The sequence below is a fragment of the Antennarius striatus genome, chromosome 20, assembly GCF_040054535.1.
Source record: "Antennarius striatus isolate MH-2024 chromosome 20, ASM4005453v1, whole genome shotgun sequence".
Classification (NCBI taxonomy): domain Eukaryota; kingdom Metazoa; phylum Chordata; class Actinopteri; order Lophiiformes; family Antennariidae; genus Antennarius; species Antennarius striatus.
Window position 1 is genome coordinate 15,504,415 of NC_090795.1, and position 25,361 is coordinate 15,529,775.

At 42.2% G+C, this 25,361-nt stretch overlaps 1 protein-coding gene across 1 annotated transcript in view; it reads right to left on the minus strand.

Moving 5' to 3' along the window:
• cubn (cubilin (intrinsic factor-cobalamin receptor)) overlaps window positions 1-25,361 on the minus strand; it is a 95,409-nt gene that overhangs the window by 47,142 nt on the left and 22,906 nt on the right. The window contains exons 16-39 of the mRNA XM_068304593.1: window positions 24,645-24,807; window positions 23,335-23,525; window positions 18,340-18,496; window positions 17,403-17,578; window positions 14,704-14,869; window positions 13,931-14,156; window positions 13,388-13,518; window positions 12,428-12,617; window positions 11,844-12,004; window positions 11,026-11,207; window positions 9,765-9,921; window positions 9,281-9,471; window positions 8,477-8,636; window positions 7,694-7,875; window positions 6,688-6,856; window positions 6,036-6,217; window positions 5,599-5,755; window positions 5,225-5,341; window positions 3,916-4,029; window positions 3,679-3,807; window positions 3,470-3,602; window positions 2,969-3,174; window positions 1,389-1,570; window positions 549-741 (exon numbers count right to left, since the gene is read on the minus strand). Of these exons, the coding sequence (XP_068160694.1) occupies window positions 549-741; window positions 1,389-1,570; window positions 2,969-3,174; window positions 3,470-3,602; window positions 3,679-3,807; window positions 3,916-4,029; window positions 5,225-5,341; window positions 5,599-5,755; window positions 6,036-6,217; window positions 6,688-6,856; window positions 7,694-7,875; window positions 8,477-8,636; window positions 9,281-9,471; window positions 9,765-9,921; window positions 11,026-11,207; window positions 11,844-12,004; window positions 12,428-12,617; window positions 13,388-13,518; window positions 13,931-14,156; window positions 14,704-14,869; window positions 17,403-17,578; window positions 18,340-18,496; window positions 23,335-23,525; window positions 24,645-24,807 (4,015 nt within the window). The remainder of the gene's footprint in view (window positions 1-548; window positions 742-1,388; window positions 1,571-2,968; window positions 3,175-3,469; window positions 3,603-3,678; window positions 3,808-3,915; window positions 4,030-5,224; window positions 5,342-5,598; window positions 5,756-6,035; window positions 6,218-6,687; window positions 6,857-7,693; window positions 7,876-8,476; window positions 8,637-9,280; window positions 9,472-9,764; window positions 9,922-11,025; window positions 11,208-11,843; window positions 12,005-12,427; window positions 12,618-13,387; window positions 13,519-13,930; window positions 14,157-14,703; window positions 14,870-17,402; window positions 17,579-18,339; window positions 18,497-23,334; window positions 23,526-24,644; window positions 24,808-25,361) is intronic.

Genomic DNA, 25,361 nt, shown 5'->3' on the forward strand with positions numbered 1-25,361 from the left:
GGGTTTACAGCGCCTTCATGGGGGGGCAGCACCATTCCAGAGCAAATTAAAAATCATACATCACCAAGGTGGCACCACAGATGAGTACTCTCAGTACTCTGCTCCACTGAAGAACATGGAGATGAGTGAAATGAGTGGCACCTCTTGGATTTAATTAATTTTAACAAAAGCTGGATGATGAAATGACTAGTTTTTATATCATGTCTGCATTACTTTCTCAAATGTCCAAATGCATATTCTCCCTCTCATGCATGTGTTTTGATTGAAGGATTATGTTGCATGTTAGTAAAGTTGAGGATTTTGCAGCTTTGAAGGTGGGAATTCCATCTGTTCAAATGTTTGCTTGTCCTTGATATAGGAAATCGTGCTTACAGTAGCAGTAGCAACTGATAAGTTCTTCCAAGAAAGATTGAGCAAAGGAGTGGTGCGAGACTAGGAGTGTTTCCAAGTGTCCAGATTTACTGGTCATGTGGCTTTTGGATTTCACCCAAAACTGGGAAACAAAAAGAAAATGGTAAGTAATCATAGGACAAAGTGCTTTATCAGACCTGGTGTGAGAGTTGGTGGTGGTCCAGACTCCTGGAGAGCAGTCCATTCAACAAGGAAGCCTCGTCCTCCCACCACAGTATCTGACTGGAATTGAAGGGTGACAGTGCTGGCAGAACTTCTGATGGGAGGAGGCAGCGATAGACCACAGAAAGTGCCCATGGGATAGTCATGAACACTGGGGCCGTCAAATATCTGTGGAGACACAAGGATGGAGGGCAGAATGAATGTGGTCGTGTCATGCTAATAGATATCTTGTTGGGGTGTCATGTCCATCATCTTATATACCAGTGAAGTGCACACCCCAATGGAAGTGAAAGAAACTTATAAGCTGAAGCCTACACATAGGCTATGTACAGAACGATTAAGACTATGTACTATTTAAAATTGTTCTCAGTAAACTGGCAGGATGAGATCTCTGCTCTGAAAACATCTGGCAGTCAATGAGTTGTTGATTAGATCTAGAGATTGTAATAGTATGCAACAGCACAATCTTGCAACTATATACCCAGCAGCATATTTGTGCTTGAACTCATTTGTTTGTGAACGTTGATGACACTTTTTTTAAATGTTACTTATTTGGTAACATTCCTCTCTCAGTGTCAAACTGAAGAAAAATAGTGAGCCTAATACGATATATGAAGCAGCATCATTTACAAGAGTTTTAGAGGTTACATTGGAACATACATATTATATATAGTAGAATTTCACAAGGTGTGTAAAATACAAAAAATCCTCACTATAACTCAATAAATGGCTGCTGTATTGAAGCGCAATGTGAAACAACACAATACTTTTCAGGATGCTTGGACACAATGTTACAAAAACTGTGAATGCCTTACCTTCAAGCTGTCATAGTAGCAGTTAGATAGGTCCTCTATGTCCATGTCCAAGAAACGAATCTGGACATAGCTGTCTCCTTCCACAGTTATGGTCCAGCGGTAGTTTGCAGAATTAGGGTATGTTCTGGGATAAAGCGGGGACGCCACCTGGCCAAAGATCCCCGTCAGATCATTGCCATACACTTAGAGACAGGAAGAAAATCAAAGTTAATTTCGAGCCCTGCCCTGTGCACACCTGACAATGAGAGCACCACTGCTAAATACTGTAGTGGATGTACAATTACACTTCATTCTAGAACGGCAAAAAAAGCATGTTGCCTAGGGTCACGCGTGCCCCCATGGCATCGCACCCCACTATTTGAGAAGCGTTGGTCTATGGCCAAGGGGATGCCAAAAAAGGCTGAGCTACAGGCTATTGTTGTGGGGCTTGCTGTGTGCCAGTCTTTTGGTGGTGGCACAGTCTCTAGCACAGTGGTTCTTAACCTGGGTTTGATCGAACCCAAGGGGTTCGGTGGAGACGGAGGTCAAGACAAAACACCGGACATGATGTGTCGGGTGTTTTTGCCAAACATACATGAATCACTGTGTACGTTTGACACATCGTGTCAATTCGTGATGACACGCCCCCCTTAACCATCACCGGCTGCAGGTAATCACGCTACATCGATTAGACTACCTGTGCTACATCGGATTTTGCGCACTCAGTAGTCAATTTATGCCTGTCATGATGGTACGTCATCTGATTGCTTTCTTAATTTAATTAATAGTAACTATGTTGAGCAAAAAAAGAAAGTGGCCTGACGAATATGTGCAACATGAATTTACATGTACTGTATAACAGAACGTGATTGGAGTCAGCATTCTGCATGATTTGCAATGTCAAGTTGAGCAACTCTAGTCTCGCACCAGCAAAAATAAAGGAACACTTCCTTAAGCTGTATGGAAAACAAAAGAAACAGACTTTGCTGTGAAAATGACATCAGAGTAGCACTTGCCAAGGTGAAGCCACGCATATCTGAACTGGTCTCTCAATAACAACAGCAGAAGTCACACTGATTTGCAGGTAGGTAATTTCATGTGAGGTCATGCACTGTCTGGGTTTTGTTCTTTGAAAAAGGTGACATTAATGCACAATTCATTAAATTCAGTAAAACATATACCGTATTGGCCCAAATATAAGACGGTGTTTTTTGCATTGAAATAAGACTGAAAAAGTGAGGTTCGTCTTACATTCGGGGTCTAGACATTATACCCATTCACAACGCTAGATGCCGCAAGATATTCGGGCCAATACGGTACTTATGTCTTAAATTTACATTTTTTATTTTTTAAATTTTTTTTACTAAAGAAGGGTTCGGCGAGTGAGCATATGAAACCAGCAGGGTTCAATACCTCCAACAAGGTTAAGAACCACTGCTCTAGCAGCTCTTGTCAGTCCAGTCTTTCTGATTGATACATCAACTTATAGTCGGGCTTCAGTCATTCTAAAATGGGTTTAAAGTGTAGCATCATATCAATGTAAACAACTACTGATGACATGCATCCCCCTGGAAAGACTCCTTTCATCCACGGACACTCACAGTGAGAGAAGGTAGCTCTGAATCCTGCTCCACTTATGGAAGCATCTGAGACAAATTTGATCCACAGGACATGAGCAATCACAGACGTATAGTTGGAGGGCAGTGAGCTTCCACAGAAACGATCAACCACAGTTCCGGTGGAGTTGCCTTCTCTGATTTCCAGGTAGTCATTTTGACAACTGGCAGATCCCTGCAGGTGGAAGGTACTGACAAACCCATAGAGGACTGTTACTGAGATTCAACAGAGAAGCATTCATTTAAAACCAAATGACATTGAGAGATTGATGGAATCAGTAGAGGTTTGCAACCCTATGAAATAAGTTAGCATCTGTGAGTGTTAATGTGTTGAATTTTAACTGACAGCCTCTGATGCATGTCAGAGGCTCTCAGCTGAACAAGGGGTGGGTGTGATTAGCCATCAGAAATAAACACACCATCGAAAGACAATAAATTAACTTTGATTTTGAATATGCCATCACTTCCATGTTTAAAATTACGAACATAAATGAAAGCTGGAGACGGTTCCCCGGTGAGCTTCTGATGGTCCACACACATTCCACATTAGAAGGGTATGCATCTGGATAGTTGGGACTATTGAATGCTCCACTCTCCATCACCAGATCTCCTCCACAGCCTGAAGACACAAATTAGAAATCAAACATATGTCTGTCCTGTAAATAAAAATTCAAGTATGTCCTGGTGTGTTTTACTTGAGGTGGATGCTGAGTAGGTGGCTCTGAAACCCCTTCTGGAGACAGACTGGTCAGTCATGAAGTTGACCACCAAAGAGTTACTGAAGGATGTCACTGGATGAGGTAAGTCAGAGCCACAGTAGCGCCCTGACAACATTCAGAAGAATTTAAGGTTATAGAGAATTTAAAAGATGTCTCTGTTAAACAAATGTATGAACAAAAACATAAACAAAGAAACACACATAGCATGTATACCTATGGTAGGTGCCTGGTAGTTGTCGCCATCCAGGATCTCTACAGCGTCATGGGAGCAGCTGGAGGAGCTCATCTCTAACTCAAAGTCGGTGAATGACAGGGTCACGTGGTTGACTGCTCACACACAATATTAAACATTATAAGTATATTTTTTCTACACATAACATCATGTGTACCCTGATTCCGCATTTTTTGGGGGACAATGCATAGAACTAACTGGAAGTATACATACTAAGCAGTTCATGCAATCAGATAAGGAGCACACAGTACACAGAGCCACCACTCCAATTATACAACAATATATTTGTTAATGTTTTATAAAATATCCAACAAACTGCACTGATCTAACGGGAAGGGGACATTGTTTCACAGTTTACAATTATAGGCATCATTGATTCCTAACCACAAGGTGAACAACCTCTGCAGGCATGCAGTGATTTAAGGGTAGATAAATTGAGGTATGATTAACCTTGACAGCCATACAATGGCTAAAATAGGACTACTCTAAGGACTCAAAATCCCTTACACAATCCCATTTCATTAAGTGACGGACTTGGACTTATTCTTGCCTTTGAAGGACTCACCCCAGAATGTCCCTCTATAGCCCATAATTATCCTACACACCATTATTCTACAGTGCTATGACGTTAGTGCCATTCCTTTAAAAGCAACTTTAGGAGTAGCTGTGTTATATTTCTGGAATCTGCACCTCAAAAGGTGGAAAAGTGTAACCATAGGAATGTTATGGTAACAACTATGACTGCCTTAAGCATTTTATCTTCATGGTTAACTGGTTGTTACTCTACTGGAATCTACCATCATATAGTTTACCATATAGTCCGGGCTTTAGTCCTTCATTGAAAATACGTAGTAGTGAATGATCCTAAGTGTTTTTAGATGTAACACAAATAAAGTTGAATTGGGGAGTAATGTACCAAAGTAAGAGTCAAAAGACATAATTTTCTGGTATTTTAGACACACATTTACAGGAATAACATTACATCTACATGTAATTATGTTATTTGTCCCAGTTCACAGTAATGTCTCTCTCTTTAATAGACAATAATGCCCTTTTTTGAGAAATCCCATTTCAAATTAATGTCTAATTACATTAGGAAAGATTGTGTTACAATAAATGTGTGTTTCTGCAAAATGTGCACAAAACCTGTTTAAATTTTAAACTGAATTAACAAACAAAACTTTAATTCAGTGTTATGGTATGGCACAGTTTTACAAACTCAGTTTGTCTACCCTGACTTTATTTCTTGGATCTTAATATTTTTCTTGTCTGACAGCTGATGTAGCTCACATGGTTCCTGTGCTCTGATGATCCAACTACAGTTCAGACTTGGTGGATATGGTGCTGGGTACCGTGGTGATGCGATGGCCCCACCGTTATCATTGGTTACGATGGTAGACCCACATGCTGTTGAAAAACGTACAAAGAAAACAAATGTACAACATCTGTGTTTCCTATATTCTATGTGACATCTCATTACAAGTGGTCACTCAAAACACATGTTGAGATATATTCAAGGCAGGTGTGGATCACTTGAATCAGAGACGACCTGTTGTAATCCGATCACACAAGACATAATAATACCGGGATTGTGCAGGTTCTATGTGGACTCAGTATTAATAGACTTGATGTGACAACCAACAGAAAGGAGAAGAGAAACCTACCCTCAGAGAAGTGAGCACTGAACCCACGATGGCTACGACTGGAGTCAGACCTGAAGCGAACATAGATGATGTTCTGGGTGGAGATAATGGATGGAGGAACACTGGTTCCACAAACACGGGCAAGAAGAGGGGAAGACATAGCTGGACCATCATGGATCTAAAGACAGACAGACCCATGATTTAAGCTAACCGCATCTCAGAAGGAGGACGGTGTGAGTCTAAACCCTAATTTTATCATTTATATTTTTCTTTACTTACACGTTCTTGTGATAAATGATTCCACAGAATATACTGCTTTAAGTCTTACATAAATAGTTGATGTTATAGAAACAGTATACAGCATATGAAACATCTCCAGTCATCAATCATCTTGCAGCTTTTGCAGTTCTATTGCAGATGAAAATATTGTTTTGGCATTTTTGAACCACATGACTCACAGCCACATAGTCCCAGGAGCAGCTGATATGATTTTCAATATCCAGGTCAGAGAAGTTGAAGAACACCCGGTGGTTGGGATCAACACTGATGACCCAGGAACAGTCCACGTTGTTTGGATAGCTACTGGGATACAAAGGAGAATGGATCTCCCCTGCTGGAGCTGTGACTGGCCCTCCACAACCTGCAGGGCGAGGACCACTGATTAAATATGTGTCCATGGTGGCTTTTACTTACATGTGTGGCTGCTAATGGTCGACCTCATGCTGCATTCATGATGTTAAAAACACTGCAGAAACATTCTTATGACAGAGGGAGTAGCGAAGGCACTGCTTCATGTGCTTTTTGAATACGCAGCAGTGCAATACAAACAAAATGAGGTTGTCATAGTGAACATTGAGAAACAGTGAGAAAACAAGCAAACTGAAGGAGATCGAAGAGGAGATACTGGTTATGAAGGCTTCTATTTTTCCCCTGTTGCCAGAGGGGGTGTTTAATGTTTGACAGGGTTACTTGGAGTGATTAATATTAAGTTTAACTCATTTCACAGCTAGCTTTGGAGTTATGCTGCATACTAAAATGACTGATTGACTGATATGCTGAGCAGTCCCTCATTGAGTGGCACATGAAATGCACACAATAATGTTTACCTACCTCCCTGGACCTCAGCCCAGCTTGCATTGAAACCTCGGCCACTGACATAAGCATCAGATTTGAATCGCACTGTGAGCAGGTTGCCAGTGCTGGAGACTTGCATCTGACTAGATGTTGTGCTGCAGAGCTGGGCCAGCTGAGGGGACGTCAGGTCTGGGCCTCCATACACCTGTGCAGAAGACAAAATTTACAATTTGCAACAATCTTTCCGGCACGGTGGCGCGGTGGGTAGCGTTGTCGCCTCACAACACGGCGGTTCCGGGTTCGAGTCCTGTTCTGTGCGGAGTTCGCATGGTCTTCCCGTGTCTGCGTGGGTTCTCTCCGGGTTCTCCGGCCGGTCCCAAATTGCCCGTAGGAGTGAGTGTTAGTGTGCGTGTTTGTCTGTCTTTGTGTGTGGCTCAGCATTGCACTGGCGTCGTGCCCGGAGTGTCCCCCGCCTCACATCCTATCCCAGCTGGGATAGGCTCCAGCTCCCCATGACCCACTACAGCGGATACAGCGGCAGAAAATGGATGGATGGACGGTTCGTTGAAAAGTTTTTTCTATTTGCCAGAAATATTGCAACTTGAATGTCTTCTCTATCCCAAATGATTTCTGAACTATGTTAAGATTTTGCTTGTCTTGTGGCTTCTCCCTGTAAAGTTTTTTCACTTCTAAAATGTAAACATATTTATTAATATTATTCCCCAGAGAGGAAATTATTCTTTGCCTTCAACTTATCCATGATGAGCAGTTGGCAACCCTCATGCCACCCCGGGAATAGAGCGGAACCTTTCCAACGTAATAAATGGGGATGTTGCCATTCACCAACTTTACCAGCCATATGACATTAAATATCATCAGGGAAAACCAAAAAGAGGAAACCTACCCACCTCAGAAATTCTGGCCTAAATATAATGAAGTTCCATTTCTTGTACCAGCAGAGTGTTTTTAATCAGTTATGTATTGTACCCTATCACTAGTGATGAGGAGTGTCTAGGATAAAGGAGACAGATCAAAAGCTTACCTCAAGCACATCGTAACTGCAATCCTGGTGGAACTCCACATCAAACTCATGTATAGTGAGGGTAATGCTGCTTCCAGCTGCTGTTGTGATGTACCAGATACACTCTCTGTTTTCTGGATATCTGTCAGGATAGTCTGGGCTGTTGAAAGAGCCACTGGGGCCAGAGAGCTCCCCACCACAACCTGCAGGGCACAGTTAGGGTGGCCTCAAGAGTTTAGATAATACGTCCTCAAAACAATGTTGCTTGTGATCAATGAGATTGTTTCCGTAGCTTTCCCTTTTGGTATCTTGTTGTCGACCTGACTCCATCTGAGGCAATACTATATAAAATGTGGTCTATCATAAAATACATTAAGACCTTAACATAAGAGGTCTTAACTCTGGTTCTAGCCATTTGAGTGATATCACTGCACGGGCAAATCAGTTCAGATTCACTGTTTAAACTATTAGGAACAAAGAAGTTTCCCTCCTGCACACAAAAGTAACTGATTATTATGATTGTCTAATAATTTGTCGGTCAACAGTGTCGCTGATGTATGAAAGCTGAAACCAAGTAGTTGCAACAGTGTATGGGAACATTTGTGCCCAGGTCAGATTTGAATGTGGTCGACAAAAACAGGACTAGGGTTACATGGACTTCAGACTGAGAAACAGCTACTGGTTAACCAACCAAATGTGGTGTTTTAGTTATTAAGTTATGTTTTAGTTATTAACATAACTAAAACATAAAGGAGTACTATATATTTAAATGTGAGACAAAGCTGTCTTGTTGACCCGTCTTACCATTCTGGGACCACATCATTTGGAAGCCTGACCTAGACACGGAAGAGTCCGTTCTGAACACCACAGTCAGGCCTGAGCTTGTGGTGCTGTTGGCTGGGGGCGGGGTGTATCCACAAAATGTACCAATCAGAGGCGCTTGAGTGGTAAGGCCATTGTATAACTAGGACAGTCAAATTCAGAGAAATTATATTAATGCAGCAATAACAAACTGTACTGTACATCCATGGTCATCAAACATTAATGTTAGTCTGTTGAAATTATGTGCATGTAGGTTTTGTAACTAGAAGGTCAGAATATAATTAATTGTATTTTTACTTTTTATCCTTGTTGACTTTATTCAATAGAAGACTAAACTCAGCAGTGGATCAAACAGGGACAGTTTGATGTGGCGGGCCACATTTGGCCCCCTGGGGCCTTGAGTTTGACACATGTGATGTTAAAGATATCATTTTGACAAATATGCAAAAAATTAGAAATCAAGAAACTTTCCAAAGTACTCTACCTAAACTGATGAAAAAAACAGCTCTTGAACTTGTCATCGAAATATATAAATATCAAAATGAAATTAGGTGCAGCGGTACCAGAAACACTTGGCTTAGGGACCAGAGGGTGGCCAATGTCAAGTCCAATGTCGATCAAAGTATGGGTTGTGAACTGGTAGCTGGAGAATGTCAGTTCATCTCCTGAGCACTGATGAGGTGCCTTATTGCCTTTCTGTGTGTGTGTGTGTGTGTGTGTGTGTGCGTGCATGCGTGTGTGTGTGCGTGCATGCGTGTGTGCGTGCGTGCATGTGTGTGTGTATACCTTGATGTAGTCATAGACACAACTGCTGGAAGTGGCTTCCAGCTGGAAGGCAGTGAAGGTGTAGTTGACTGTGTTTCCACCACTGGCCTGGATGGTCCAGCTACACAGGGAGTTGGCTGGATAGTCGTTGGGAAAGTTCAGAGACTCCACCACTCCACTGTGTTGACCTGTGATGAGTATGTTCTCACATTCTGAAAGTAAACACAAGAAACAAGACTTTCATTCAAAATTAGATGATGACCAGTAGATGTTGGAGGATTTCAGCCACCTCAGGTAGTAAAAACTCCTTTGACCCCTCTTGTACAATACCCTCGTATGCGAGTCCCAGTCCAGATTACTGTCCAGCTCTACCCCAAATAACTGTAGTTGGTCACAATCTCCACATGATTCCCAGATTGGTGACAGGGACTTTAAAGCCAAGTGTATCATATTTGATACACTTGGCTTTAAAGGGGTTCAGACATTTGTGTGTGTGTTTCCATACTAGAGGTATATGATGCCAGGAATCCTCCAGCGCTGATGCTGCCATCTGTACGTAGTTTGATGTACAGCTGGTTGCCAGAAGAGTTGATGGCGCTGGGCTGCTGATTACCACAAAGTCTAGCTAGCTCCGGAGCACTGCTGCTGTTCCCATCATAGACCTACATGCACACAACCATACAGCCTTACATGATGAAATAAAGTGAACAACATTAACACAATTATTGGTCAAGAAAACTTGGCTGAGAGCCCTGATTCACAATGGGAGACGATCACATACAAAGGCTTGTTTGTCTTTTTTTCAAGACAAAAATGCTTTGTTTAAAGAAAAACAACCTCCCAAGTGCTACTCAAAATTCTACCAACATGTCAAAAAACATTTAGAGTCTACATTAATGATCTGGAGTCACCACTATTGAAAACTTGTTTGTAGGGACCTCTACTGGATGCTGTGCATTAATTCCATCATTCCTTGTTTTTTATCAGTAAGATTCTTCTAAAGGCTTTGTAATCCATTATGGAATCTGATATAACTGTTTTAGATGAACAATAACATGGTGAGATCCTTAGTTTTAAGTCTGAATTCATCAATCAACATCCACACTGATTGTGTTACTGAATCATCTATAAATACCAGAAGCAATCAATGTCACAAGTGTGAGATGAAATAGTCAGGGATTTAATTATCAGAGATGAAGTAATAGATTAAATAGATTAAATAATCATAGTTGAGCTAATCAATTGGGGAATTATCAGGGATAAAATAATCATACATAAAAAATCAGTCTGTCTCGGATTTTTTAAAATGGTTTGATTAAATAATCTCATCTAAAAAAAAAACAGCTGAAAAATTCAGACTTGAAATAATTTGCAATAAAGCAATCAAAAATTAAACTATGGCATGGGATTATTTGAGGTGAAATAATATGGAATGAAATAATCTGAGAAAAAATAAGCATGGAGGACATAACTAGTGATGGAACAATCCAATATTAAATAATGAGAAACAATTTGAAATTAAATAATTAAAGATTATATAAAGTGATGAAGTAATTAGCGATGAACCAATAACAGAGGAAATAATCTGAGATGAAACAATTAGATACTAAACAACAAAAAGGAAAGAATCAGAGACCAAAATAATATCAACAATGAAATTAAACACAAAAAAACAGTAAATGAATGAATGAATGAATGAATGAATGAATGAATGAATGAATGAATGAATGAATGAATGAATGAATGCTGTGATGTACTGTACTCACAGCCAGGTAGTCAAAATGGCAGTTAGAGCTGGACTCTAGGTGAAACTCAGAGAAGGAGAGGAGCAGCTGGTTGCCCTGGCTGGTCTGGATGTTCCAGTAGCACTCAGCATTAGGGTGGTAGGGCAGGGGAAAGTTAGGGGAGGAAAAAGCCCCAGACGCAGTTGTCAATGTCCCTCCACAGCCTGGAAGACATATGTATGTACAAGTGTAAAGATTTGGATATTAGGGAAAATACTTGTCCTCGTAATTTATTGAGACCAGTGTAATTACCAAATTAAAAACAAATACTTGAAACATTTTAGTTTACATGTGATGGGTGAAGAATATTCAGTTTTCACTTTCTGAAGAAATTGAAAAAAAACCCTCACCTTTTCCATGATATTAATTTTTTTTTAGATACATGTATACAAATTATAAAAGGGAAAAAATAAAAATAAGAGAGGAAAACAGTCCAAAAAAACTATCACAGATGGCAGTTTGTGTGAAACAACACATTTCTTCATTGCAAAATGAAAGAAGGCTTTAGAAGTAGTCAGAGAGTGGAGTGGCTGGGGAGCAGACTTGCAGCGTATATGCAACTGAACTCATAGGCATCTGAGTAACGAATCATATCTGAATAGTACTTACATTCAGCAAAATCTGTTGGAGCTGGCAAGTCTGCTTATCAGGGTGTGACAGATGTCAGAACATTTTGTATACATGACGCTTGATGTGAATCAAATTAAAGATTTCTGGTGCCGACCACTCCATGCTCTTTGCTTTAACTGTGTAAACTGGCTATCACAAGAAATCCAACATAACAAATGTATACCACTCACCAGTCTGCGTGCCATCCCAGTGGGCAGAGAATCCAGGACGTGTGACAGTTGCATCAGAGTGGAATCTCACCCAAAGATAATTGCTGTGAGATACCAGGACTGGTGGTCTCTGAGTGGCACAGAATTTTCCAATTAAAGGAGATGTCTCATAGCCGCCATCCCTGAAAGAGATGGGGGAAATCAAAATTGCCAGACGTCAAAAGTGTATTCAGTGTAAACGCCATTTAGACACCAAATTAGGGAAATCTATTGAACATATATAACATTTCATTGGAGTGAAAAGGAGACAGAGAGAGAGAGAGAGAGAGAGAGAGCGAGAGAGAGAGAGAGAGAGAGAGAGAGAGAGCGAGAGAGAGAGAGAGAGAGAGAGAGAGAGAGAGAGAGAGAGAGAGAGAGAGAGAGAGAAGCAAGCGTGCGTGCGTGCGTGCGTGCGTGCGTGCGTGTGTGCGTGCGTGTGTGTGTGTGTGTGACAGAGAGTCTGAGGCATGTCTGGAAGGTGACGAGGTGTGAATGTTACAGTGAAGCACACATTAGTTCGCTCCAGGTCGTTTTGTTACACCTTAGCACCAAAGACAAACCATTACCTGATCTCCACAAAGTCAAAGCTACAAGACGGAGGGGAGCCCTCCAGTTCAAAGGTGGTGAAGTTGAGTAAAATCTGCATGTTGACTGGCATCATGATGATGAAGATGCAGTCTCTGTGGTTAGGGTAGTAGTTAGGGTAGTTCGGTGAACTGAAAGACCCAGTAGGGGCAGTGAAGGTGCCACCACAATCTGGAAGCAGAGAAAGGTTTCAACACAACTGTATAATATAAATGTATTTTAATTTCCTCCGAGATATATCATACATTATCTGGTTCACCTGTATTAAATACTCAGACAGACAGACAGATTTGTCATTGGTTATTCTAGGGAAGTCATCAAACTCTTTAAATGTCCTGATTTAACCCTTTGACAATACTTTGTTTAAGAACGTTTCCAAATAAAACACAACACAAAAAATATCATTGACCTGATATGTACTGTATAATAATGAAGGGGCAATGGCGTATTCAGGTCTCATTTCTTGACTGCATGCTATCAACTGAACTAATGGGAAGGTTATGCACCAAAAATGGGGGTGACTACAAATTGGTGTATACTTATGGAACAACAACTTGAGCAACGAAGAGAGGTCTGATTTTTCTCGCCTTTTTTTGGCTTGTTGTTTCTGGTCCAGTTCTGGGAGACTTGTTTCAAATGCCTGTACTCTCCAATGAGAGGTCAGGCACCAGGCAAAGAAGAATTGTAATCCATTCACTGCCATTGATGTCTAAACATTGATTATGTTTTCGGTGGAGGGAGCTGCGGTACGGTCTGGCAGAGCTCCCCTATCAATATTATACTTTGATATCAATTAAAGGATTGCCTTCAATTGTATCTTGTATCTTATATTGTACGTCACATTTTTGTTATGAACCAAGCTACTGCTAATGTAGCAGTTTAGCATTCATCTCAAACATGTGCACTGAGCATTAACCTATACCACTCAATGTATTCCATACCTGTGGTGGCATTAATGGATATGTAGGTAGCAGAGAATCCCTCAGTCACTAAACTTGAATCAGAGACGAACAGCAGAGTCATTTGGTTGTCCGTACTTGTGATGGATGGAGGCACTGAACGCCCACAGTACCTGCAAGGTAAGAATAACTAGAGTTCTTCATTTACCCACAATGACATAGAGAAGGCTTCTCCTGTAAAAAGTTGACTTTCAGATTTTTTAAATTCGCTTTTTTTAGAGCTTTTCTGGTATTTTTTAAATGTTCTGTCATAAATAGTAGAAATTCCTCTTTACAAATAGATGATAATTTTCATGAAACATTTAATGTTTTTTACATAAATGATAAATTGCTATATCCTGGTCAAGTCAAACTAAATTAAAAGGCAGAGACAAACAAATATTTCAAACAAAAAGTAAAAGAAGTGGAACTACAACAAATGAATCTATTTAAGGAATTAAAAAAAAAGTTTAATTTGAGTAAGCTGGACATGCACATGTTTAAACATGCACAAACAGACACATATACATAGAGGATGTCAGATACCTGCCAATCTTGGTTCCAGTCTGTACAGTACCATTGTCATACACCTCGAGGTAGTCAAAGTTACAGTTAACATGGTACTCCAGGTCAAAGGAGTCAAACGACAGCCGCACCAGGTTGCCAGGATCAACACTGATGTACCATGTGCAGTTGGCACCATGAGGGTAGTTATTGGGGTGGCCAGGGCTTGTGATAGTGCCTGTAGGACTAGTCAAGGTATCACCACAACCTGCTCAAACAAAGTAGGACAACCTGGTCACAATTACAGATCATCATGATGAACCTGACACAGTTTACAGTCTGGGGCCAAAACCAAAAAAAGTATCTAAAGTGTAAAATATAAAATGTGGATTACATTGTGTTGGGAAATAGGGGTAAGTGGACACAAATTTAATATTAATATTTTATCAACACAAAGTGTTTGTGTTCATTGTGTTCACATATGTAGTTTGTGTTGAATGAGCATATGGCGTTTGTATTGTTTTTGTAAATATTGGACATAATTGGTTTGTATTTAGGTTAAATCATATTAAATACATTTAGCTGAATTGACTTACATTAAATAATCAAACTGAATCAAATCTAATTAAGTGAAGGTTTTACTATGGTGAAAACTTAAATTACTGTAAATAAATAAAGATTGTCCTTTCAACAGTTGGCTGCTGTTATTACAGCTAATATTGTTTATTGAGATGTAGCCCAGGGGCAGTCAGAGTCAGGCAACTTTTTGAATAATGAAACCAATCAAAGTGAATAATAATATATACTAGTCTCACCCTCCAAGGCAAAGCCATATGCAGCCTCAAATCCATGGTTACTGATGGACGAGTCAGTCTTAAAGTGGATGAAAATGGATTTCTGCGTGGACTGAAGGGAGGGGGGAATATTACTGCCACAAAATGTCCCCAACAGTGGTGAGCTAGGCATGGAACCATCCCTGACCTGGAGGATGAAAAAAACACGCATTATTAGCACATATTGATCCTGCCCCCTCCATCAAAAATCAGTTCTGCTTAGGCCTATTCGAACAATTGATTTGACTTGAGCAAGCAAGCTGCTTTTCTGGATAACCAGTTACACTCAAGGACTCATAACAGTTACAAGCAACAGAGACATAAATTCATGAGGGCAAAGCAAACGTGAGCACTTTGGCACAGTGATTAGCACTGATACTAACTCATAAATATCTCTGATAATGGCACAATGCTGGCATGGACTGATGAAAAAAAGGTGGACCAGGCTTTGGCTGTGTTAGAGAGGAAAGAAAAGATGTGTTGAAGTGAGCTGGGAAGTGAGGTGTGAGAAGATGTAGTAATGCACTCATTGTCATGGTGATTTATTTGATCACAAGTCTAAAGCACCAATATGTCAGTTGGGCACCACTGTATGTTCTGCCTGTGTGAGTTCTCTCCAGGTTTTCCTGGTTCCTCCCACCTCCAAAACCATGGAGCTTAGGGGAACTGGTCACTCCAAATTGTCTAAAATATTGTCAAATATGTGTGACTGTGAGCGTGTGTGATTTTCTTGCCTAAAACAACCACACATTTTTGTTCAGTACTGTATCCAGACTGACAAAGAACCACAGTGCATATGAGCTTAGTATTGAGATCTTGGAAAAAATAGTCACTTATCAACAATATGTGACTTCCTTAAATCCAACATTATATGAGAGACTTTCCAATCAGGTTTTCGGGAACATCATAGTACGGAATGGTATTGATCAAAGTTAACAATGATCTTCTAACTGCTTCAGGCAGAGGACTTGATTCTCTACTGCTTGTCGTGGATCTTAGTGCAGCATTTGATATAATGGATCATAATATTCTTTTGAAACGAATAGACAAAACGGTTGGTATTAAGGGATCGGCATTGATGTGGTTCAAGTCCAATCTAACTGACCATTACCAGTTTGTTAATGTTGATAATGACTCCTCCCAGTCCACTACAGTTAGCTACTAATTTCCTAAAGGCTCGGTTCTTGGACCAAAACTGTTTATCTTATACATGCTTCCTTTAGGTAAATTGATAAGGAAACACTTCGTCAACTTTCATTGTTATGCTGATGATACGCAATTGTATCCATTGATTAAACCTGATGAAGTCAATCAGGTGGCCAGACTACAGAAGTGTATTAAAGAGATTAAACATTGGATGACCAATAACATTTTTGCATCTAAATTCTGGCAAAACTGAAGTCATTTTGCTCAGCCCAAAATCCAGTAGGGATGTAGTATCTAGAGATGTAATCGCCTTGGATGTTGTCACTGTGAGAAATCTAGGTGCCATCTTTGATCAGGATCTGTTGTTTAACTCACACAAAAACAGATTTTTAGAACTGCCTTTTTTCCATCTGTATAACATTTTTAAAAACAGACATTTTTTAAAACAGAATGATGCAGAGAAATTAATCTCAGGCTGCTCCCAAAAGTCACTGAAGACCTTTCAGTTAATCCAGAATACGGCAGGCAGTGTTCTAAACTGCACCAGTAGCAAAGACCACATTTCTCCTGTTGGGTTCTCTGCACTGGCTCCCTGTGAAAGCTAGGATAGATTTTAAACACCCCCCCTCACTTACAAAACCCTTCATGGCCAGGCACCTACCTATCTGAGGGGCCGTTTAATTCCATACAATACATCTAGTGCATTACACTCTCAACATACTGGCTCATTAGTGGTTCCTAGTATCTCTAAAAGTAGGGCAGGAAAGTGTCAGTAAATCTACTATTATGAAATACATGCAGTTTTAAAATAACTTTAAAAATTGGCCTTGCATCCATATGATTTTTGCTTGTTATAGACCAAAACCTTTTACATAATGGTTTTCACTTGTCATTTTCATGAGTACTAATAAACAGTTCACCCAGCTGCTCCTCAGCTGGCCCACTTGTCACATTTACAAACTCTTTCTGGCCCACCAGTCAGCATGTTTACCTCAAGTTTTGTGGATGTTATCTCTCTGTTCCATTTATAATTGTGCTGCTTCATCCACCTATTAGAAGGTTGGAGGTTTTACACTTCCTACAGTTAACTTGCAAATGTATCCTCAAACAAGATACTCAACCTCAACTTGGTCTCTGAAGGGCTGCCTACTGCTCCTTGGGGATGAGTCAAATGCAAACAAGAATTTTTCCTCTTGGGATCAATGAAGTATTTCAATCAGTTCTGTTATTATTGAGATTTTTTTTTGCGAATGTATAAAAACAGCATTTTGCGTTTAATTATTCTAAAAATTCATTCATACAATGTCCTAGCTTGACAGAATTTCTACTTCATAAGAGTACAGAGCTCTGAGAAAGGCATACATACAGTACATTTCCTCTTCTTGGGCTCCCTTGAAAACATTTTGTTTTCATCCATTTACTTTCTCTAGGTTTATTTTTTAATTTGCAATAGTGTGCATTCTTCATTCAGTTTGAAATAAAACACAGCAGATTAAGTCATTTTTATTTTACGAATTATCTTGATATTCATTTACCTCAACATAGTCATATCGACAGGAACCTCCCTCAACATCAAATGACAGGAAGTTGAGGGTGACCACATAACCCTCTGGCTGGTTGATGACCCATGTACACTCTTTGTTGTGGGGATAGGCATTGGGGTGGTAGGGAGAACGTATCTGCCCAGTCCCAGAAAAAATACCTCCACAAGCTGGGGAGAGAGGGGGTAACAGGCTGGTCAGTGGCTTCAGGAATAGACTGATCTATTTTATAATGATTTACTCCATCATGTTACTCCATCATTATCAAGACAATTTTAAACCAAATTTACATACAAATGACACAAATCCCTGTTTTCACTTTGGAACTGCTGTATTTTCTCACATCACTAGACAGTAGTGTGGCTGGAACCTGAAGCTAACTAAATCTAACTGCACAGCGACCTTGGACAGCTAGTATAGGCAACAGTGTACAACAGAGGGAACTAGCACAGGCAACATCTTAATCCCAGGATGAGGGACGAGGAAAGATATGGAAATAGATGAGTATAATAATGTTTCCTTTCACTTTTAGGTTTTTCTGTGAATTTTTTGTTAGTCTAGACAGTCAGAGACAGCTGAGGACTAATAGACTCTCATTGAAAACAAGATCGGCTGGAGTTAACTGGTTAGCATGTTAACTTTGTAAAATAGCCATGCAACAGAACACAGACATAAATTCAATGCTGCCTCCTTCTTGAAAATACTCAGTTTCAGTTTCTGCCACCACAACACTGTGAAACTGTGGTATAAACTGTGAGAATATTTTTTGAGTATTCAGAGGCATTATTGACCTCTGTACTATTTAATAATTATTCCTTGAGAGTGTATAATAAAATATGGTGGGTATTATTTTATGATTGAAGTACTGTACAGAACATATAGAAAGTAAGATTGATGTCATTTTATATGTGTGTCAGTGTCTGACTCTCACCAACGGTATATACAGCCCTGAATCCAGCGTGACTGACAGAGCTGTCGGACTTGAAGCGAATCCACAGGAAGTTGGAAGAGGAGGCAATGGGAGATGGTAGGGTACTGCCACAGTACTTCCCTATCAGTGGATCTGTCTCCAATCTGCCATCACGAACCTGGAAAAAGTCATTGTTAAATTATGAATCAAAATAATGATGAAAAAATTTTTTTTTTTGTTATTTTAAATGTTACTATTACAAATATCATAAATTCAATAACTTCATAGCTGTGTCTGACAACTTCAAAATATAGCAACACCATCAGGAGCAGGAATCAAGAAGAGAAAGAAAATAATCAACTGGACTTGCTTAAGGTTGCTTGGAGACTTTTCAGCTGTCATCCACAAAGCTTCTTCAATTGTAAAGAACTGACCTGTTTTTTTGGTAGGATCACTACAACACTACACAATTGTAATGTCTATTCAAAGATGCTTAACTGACAGAATGCCTGGCTTGCAGTAATACCAGAAAGCTGCCCAGTACAACCACAGAAATATCTTCTGATCTTGGGTTGAGTATATTTTTGGACGGGTGGTAATAATAAATGGATAACTACAGCTTTTCTCTTTGTCTCACCACATTTATGCTGCCAGTACAGGGATAAAAAAAAGGAAATTAAATAGTACTTAGGCAATCAATGAATCACAACTAAAACCAGTAATACAATTATTTCAATATAATCATTCATCTTCTAACCCGCTTAATCCGCAAATGCAGGTCGCGAGGGAGCCGGCGCCTATCCTGGCAGTCTCAGGGCGTGAGGCGGGGGACACTCCGGGCACGATGTCAGTGCACCGCGGAGCCACATAGAAACAAACAATCATTCACACACACACTCACTCCTACGGTCAATTTGGGACTGGCCAATCAACCTGAGGCGCATGCTTTTGGAGGTGGGAGGAAGCTGGAGAACCCGGAGAAAACCCACGCAGACACGGGGAGAGCATGCGAACTCCGCACAGAGCGGAACCCGGGTCCGCCTTGTTGTGAGGCAGCAGCGCTAACCACTGCGCCACTGTGCCGCCTCAATATAATCATATTCATCATCATTATCACTATCATCATCATCATCATCATCATCATCATCATCATCATAACATAAAAATGGCCTGACATAAAAGCTGAGACTGTGTTGAGATCCACGTGTCAATTTTTACAGAACTTCTGCCATGCTTCTGAGTTTTGTGTTTAATTATTTATGTATCATAAAAGTCTTAAAAGTCATAAAAGCTCTAATGTCTCCCTATAGCCCTGCTTGTCTCCATATAGCCCTTAACATTTCCATATAGCCCTGATTGTCTCCATATAGCCCTTAACATTTCCATATAGCCCTGATTGTCTCCCTATAGCCCTAAACATTTCCATATAGCCCTGACTGTCTCCCTATAGCCCTAAACATCTCCATATAGCCCTGATTGTCCAACTGGACAGTAGAAATCATTGACAGAGAATACATGACAGGAAACAATGATGTTCTACAAAATGCTTGAATAAACACACTACATTTATAAATTAGTATATATATATATAATATATATACACACACACACACACAAACACACACACACACACACACACACACACACATACATATATATATATATCCATCCATTCTCTTCTGCTTATCCGGGGTCGGGTCGCGGGGGCAGCAGCTTAAGCAGGAAGCCCAGACTTCCCTCTCCCTAGCCACTTCGTCCAGCTCCTTCGGGAGAATCCCAAGGCGTTTCCAGGCCAGCCGGGAGACATAGTCTCTCCAGCATGTCCTGGGTTGTCCCCGGGGCCTCCTCCCGGTAGGACGTGCCCGGAACACCTCACCAGGGAGGCGTCCAGGAGGCATCCTAACCAGATGCCCGAGCCACCTCATCTGGCTCCTCTCGATGCGGAGGAGCAGCGGCTCGACTCTGAGTCCCTCCCGGATGACCGAACTCCTCATCCTATCTCTAAGGGAGAGCCCAGACACCCTACGGAGGAAACTCATTTCGGCCGCTTGTATCCGGGATCACGTTCTTTCGGTCACGACCCATAGCTCGTGACCGTAGGTGAGGGCAGGAACGTAGATCGACCGGTAAATCGAGAGCTTTGCCTTTCGGCTCAGCTCCTTCTTCACCACGACGGACCAATACAGAGTCCGCATCACTGCAGACGCTGCACCGATCCGCCTGTCGATCTCCCGTTCCATTGTACCCTCACTCGTGAACGAGACCCCAAGATACTTGAACTCCTCCACTTGGGGCAGGATCTCATCCCCAACCTGGAGAGGGCACTCCACCCTTTTCCGCCTGAGGACCATGGTCTCAGATTTGGAGGTGCTGATTCTCATCCCAACCGCTTCACACTCGGCTGCGAACCGTTCCAGTGAGAGTTGGAGATCACGGCTTGATGAAGCCAACAGCACCACGTCGTCTGCAAAAAGCAGAGACGCGATACTGAGGCCACCAAACTGGACACCCTCAACGCCTTGGCTGCGCCTAGAAATTCTGTCCATAAAAGTTATGAACAGAATTGGTGACAAAGGGCAGCCTTGGCGGAGTCCAACCCTCACTGGAAACGAATCCGACTTACTGCCGGCAACGCGGACCAAACTCTGACATTGGTCGTACAGGGACCGAACAGCCCTTATCATACTCCCAAAGCACCCCCCACAGAACCCCTCGAGGAACACGGTCGAACGCCTTCTCCAAGTCCACAAAACACATGTAGACTGGTTGGGCGAACTCCCATGCCCCCTCAAGGACCCTGCGGAGGGTGTAGAGCTGGTCCACTGTTCCACGGCCAGGACGAAAACCACACTGCTCCTCCTGAATCCGAGATTCGACTTCCCGACGGACCCTCCTCTCCAGAACCCCTGAATAGACCTTACCAGGGAGGCTGAGGAGTGTGATGCCCCTGTAGTTGGAGCACACCCTCCTGTCCCCCTTCTTAAAAAGGGGACCACCACCCCAGTCTGCCAATCCAGAGGCACTGTCCCCGAAGTCCACGCGATGTTGCAGAGGCGTGTCAACCAGGACAGCCCCACAACATCCAGAGCCTTTAGGAACTCCGGGCGGATCTCATCCACCCCCGGGGCCCTGCCACCGAGGAACTTTTTAACTACCTCGGTGACCTCAACCCCAGATATAGGAGAGCCCGCCTCAGAGAACCCAGACTCTGCTTCCTCATGGGAAGGCGTGTCTGCGGGATTGAGGAGGTCTTCGAAGTATTCTCCCCACCGAGTCACAACGTCCCGAGTTGAGGTCAGCAGCTCCCCATCCCCACTATATACAGTGTGGATGCTGCACTGCTTCCCCCTCCCGAGACGCCTGATGGTGGACCAGAATTTCTTCGAAGCCGTCTTGAAGTCGTCCTCCAAGGCCTCACCGAACTCCTCCCACGCCCGGGTTTTTGCCTCAGCAACCACCAAAGCCGCATTCCGTTTGGCCTGCCAGTACCTATCAGCTGCTTCAGGAGTCCCACAGGCCAAAAAGGCCCGATAGGACTCCTTCTTCAGCTTGACGGCATCCCTTACCGCTGATGTCCACCAACGGGTTCTGGGGTTGCCGCCACGACAGGCACCGACCACCTTACGGCCGCAGCTGCGGTCGGCCACCTCGATAATGGAGGCGCGGAACATGGTCCACTCAGACTCAATGTCCCCCGCCTCCCCCAGAACGTGAGTGAAGTTCTGCCGGAGGTGGGAGTTGAAACTCCTTCTGACAGGGGATTCCGCCAGGCGTTCCCAGCAGACCCTCACAATACGTTTGGGTCTGCCAGGTCGGACCGGCATCTTCCCCCACCATCGGAGCCAACACACCACCAGGTGGTGATCGGTTGACAGCTCCGCCCCTCTCTTCACCCGAGTGTCCAAGACATGCGGCCGCAAGTCCGATGACACGACCACAAAGTCGATCATCGAACTGCGGCCTAGGGTGTCCTGGTGCCAAGTGCACATATGGACACCCTTATGTCTGAACATGGTGTTCGTTATGGACAGTCCATGACAAGCACAGAAGTCCAATAACTGAACACCACTTGGGTTCTGATCGGGGGGGCCGTTCCTCCCAATCACACCCTTCCAGGTCTCACTGTCATTGCCCACGTGAGCATTGAAGTCCCCCAGCAGAACAATGGAGTCCCCAGTGGGAGCGCTCTCCAGCACCCCCTCCAAGGACTCCAGAAAGGGTGGGTACTCTGAACTGCTGTTTGGTGCATACGCACAAACAACAGTCAGGACCCGGCCCCCCACCCGAAGGCGGAGGGAGGCTACCCTCTCGTCCACCGGGGTGAACCCCAATGTATAGGCGCCAAGCCGGGGGGCTATAAGTATACCCACACCTGCTCGGCGTCTCTCACCATGGGCAACTCCAGAGTGGAAGAGAGTCCAACCCCTCTGGAGAGGACTGGTACCAGAGCCTAAGCTGTGTGTGGAGGTGAGCCCAACTATATCTAGTCGGAACTTCTCCACCTCACACACCACCTCAGGCTCCTTCCCTGCCAGAGAGGTGACATTCCACGTCCCAAGAGACAGCGTCTGTAGCCGGGGATCGGATCGCCAAGGTCCCTGCCTTCGGCCACCGCCCAGCTCACAATGCACCCGACCCCTATGGCCCCTCTCACAGGTGGTGAGCCCATGGGAAGAGGGACCCACGTTGTCCTTTCGGGCTGCGCCCGACCGGGCCCCATGGGTGCAGGCCCGGCCACCAGGCGCTCGCCTTCGAGCCCCACCTACAGGCCTGGCTCCAGAGGGGGGCCCCGGTGACCCGCATCCGGGCAAGGGAAAACGTGTGTCAATGTTTTTCATCATCATATGGGGTCTTTGAGCAGTACTTTGTCTATATATATATACATATATATATATATATACACACACACACACGTATATATAATGTATATGTATATACTGTATATATATACTGTATATATATAAACACACTTTAAGAAATAAATGATGACATTGATGAGTCACAACTATGTCTTACCTCCACATAGTCAAAAGAACAGGAGCTGTGAGTCTCTAGATTCATGTGTGTGAAGTTCAAGGACACCGTCTCACCAACTGGTAATCGAATCAAATAAATACACTGGCGGTTGTGGTTGTAGTCATTTGGCCAGTTCGGGGAAATGATGATGCCCTCACTGTCAGTGAAGGTACCCCCACAACCAGGGTCACCTAAGACAAAACATACACCAGGTTAAATGTGCAGGTCCTTCAAGAGGAGGTCTTTGACTCTAGGTCAATGGTGTCAAACTCATTTTGACCGTGGGCCACATCAGCATAACGGTTGTCTTCAAAGGGCCAGATGGAACTAATAAATGTAAGTAAATGTAGCTCGATATAATATAACATAAAGTAGTATGAAAAAGTTACCCCTTTTTCATACTACTACCCCTGATAATTTTCCAGATTTTCCTTTATAAATCACTGGTTGTTTGGATCAACAATTTCAGTTAAATTTATCATACAGCAGGCAAACTGAGAAATATTTGAGAAGTGAAATGAAGTTTATAGGATTTACAGAAAGAGTGCAATAATTATTTAAACAAAAGTAGGCAGGGACATAAACTTGGGCACCCCAACATAAAAATTAAATCAGTATTTAGTAGAGCCTGTTTTTGCAGAAATAACAGCCGCTAAATGCTTCTGGATTTTCGTCGTTTATTTTTGACTATGAAGTGTTGTGTTCATTTGCTATATGATATATTTAACTGAAATTGTTGATCCAGTGATTTATAAAGGAAAATCTGGAAAATTATCAGGAGTGCCCAAACTTTTTCATACCACTGTAAATGTAACTACTCCTTAATGTTAAAAAACTCTGAACTTATGACTTGAATTTATTACAAACATTACAGTTCCACAGAAAACATAGGTTTACTTGTTGCCCTGTTACAACATTAATCCTTTTAATTTGTTGGGTTATGAAACCCACATAACTCCATCAATCAAGGATCAAACTATGCCAGTGAATGAAGACAAGTAACTTTAACTTTCTTCCCAACGTTTTTGTCAGGATTAAAATAGGCTTACTTACTCCATTGCGGGACATGTAGTTTTTGGTCAAAGCACACTTTTGACCTATTATTTTTAGACACTCTGACCTTTTATGCTCTCGCGGGCCACATAAAATGAGGTGGCGGGCCACATTTGGCCCCTGGGCCTTGATTGACACATGTTCTCTAGGTACAGGAGATCAGGAGCTTGGTGCTGTTTGTCTCCTCCATTACTTCACTTTTTAAAATTCATTTCAATTCACTTATTATTAACCCTTTTTATCAAAATGTGTCCTACTTGGTGACGTAGTGTATGTAATGTGGAAGCCGCGGTCAGAGACGGTGAAGTCAGAGTGAAAGTGAATCCATGCAGCTGGACCAGTGGTCTGTAAGGGGGGAGGCGTTCCACTACTGCAGTACTTCCCCAGAACTGGGTCCTCTGGCAAAACACCATCCCGGATCTATGATATTTGGAAATGCCACACAATTAGTAGGATAAAGACTGTAAAACCTGATCCTCTATAGGCTGGTTCTGTTGACAATGTTCTATTACAGGTGCTCTAAAACACACAACTGTCCCAGTGGAACCATTTAATGTAAGAGATATTAAGCACAGCAACAAGTACAACAAAAATGATACTCTTATATGATTCTTTAAAATGTATTTAGTTCTCTGCTTTGCAGCGAAACCATGTCTTCCACCTTTGTAAATGTTTATAATAACTATGAGATCCCATCTAAATGTACTGTGATTTTCAAAATTTACCTACTGCAGCCTCATCAATCAAATATTTCCGTTATTGTTAGCTTTATTCTGTTCATATCACATCACCACATAGTTATGCAGAGCATGGGCCTGGACCTTTCACTAAAAACACAAAACTACATCTTGAACAACAACTTCAAATTATAACAATGTCAAAGCTGAGCTGTAGAGTGGAAGAAGGAAGGCTTGAGGAGTTTTAACGGGTATATGTGAGCATGGAGCGGCTAACTGATTTCACTCTGATTGACA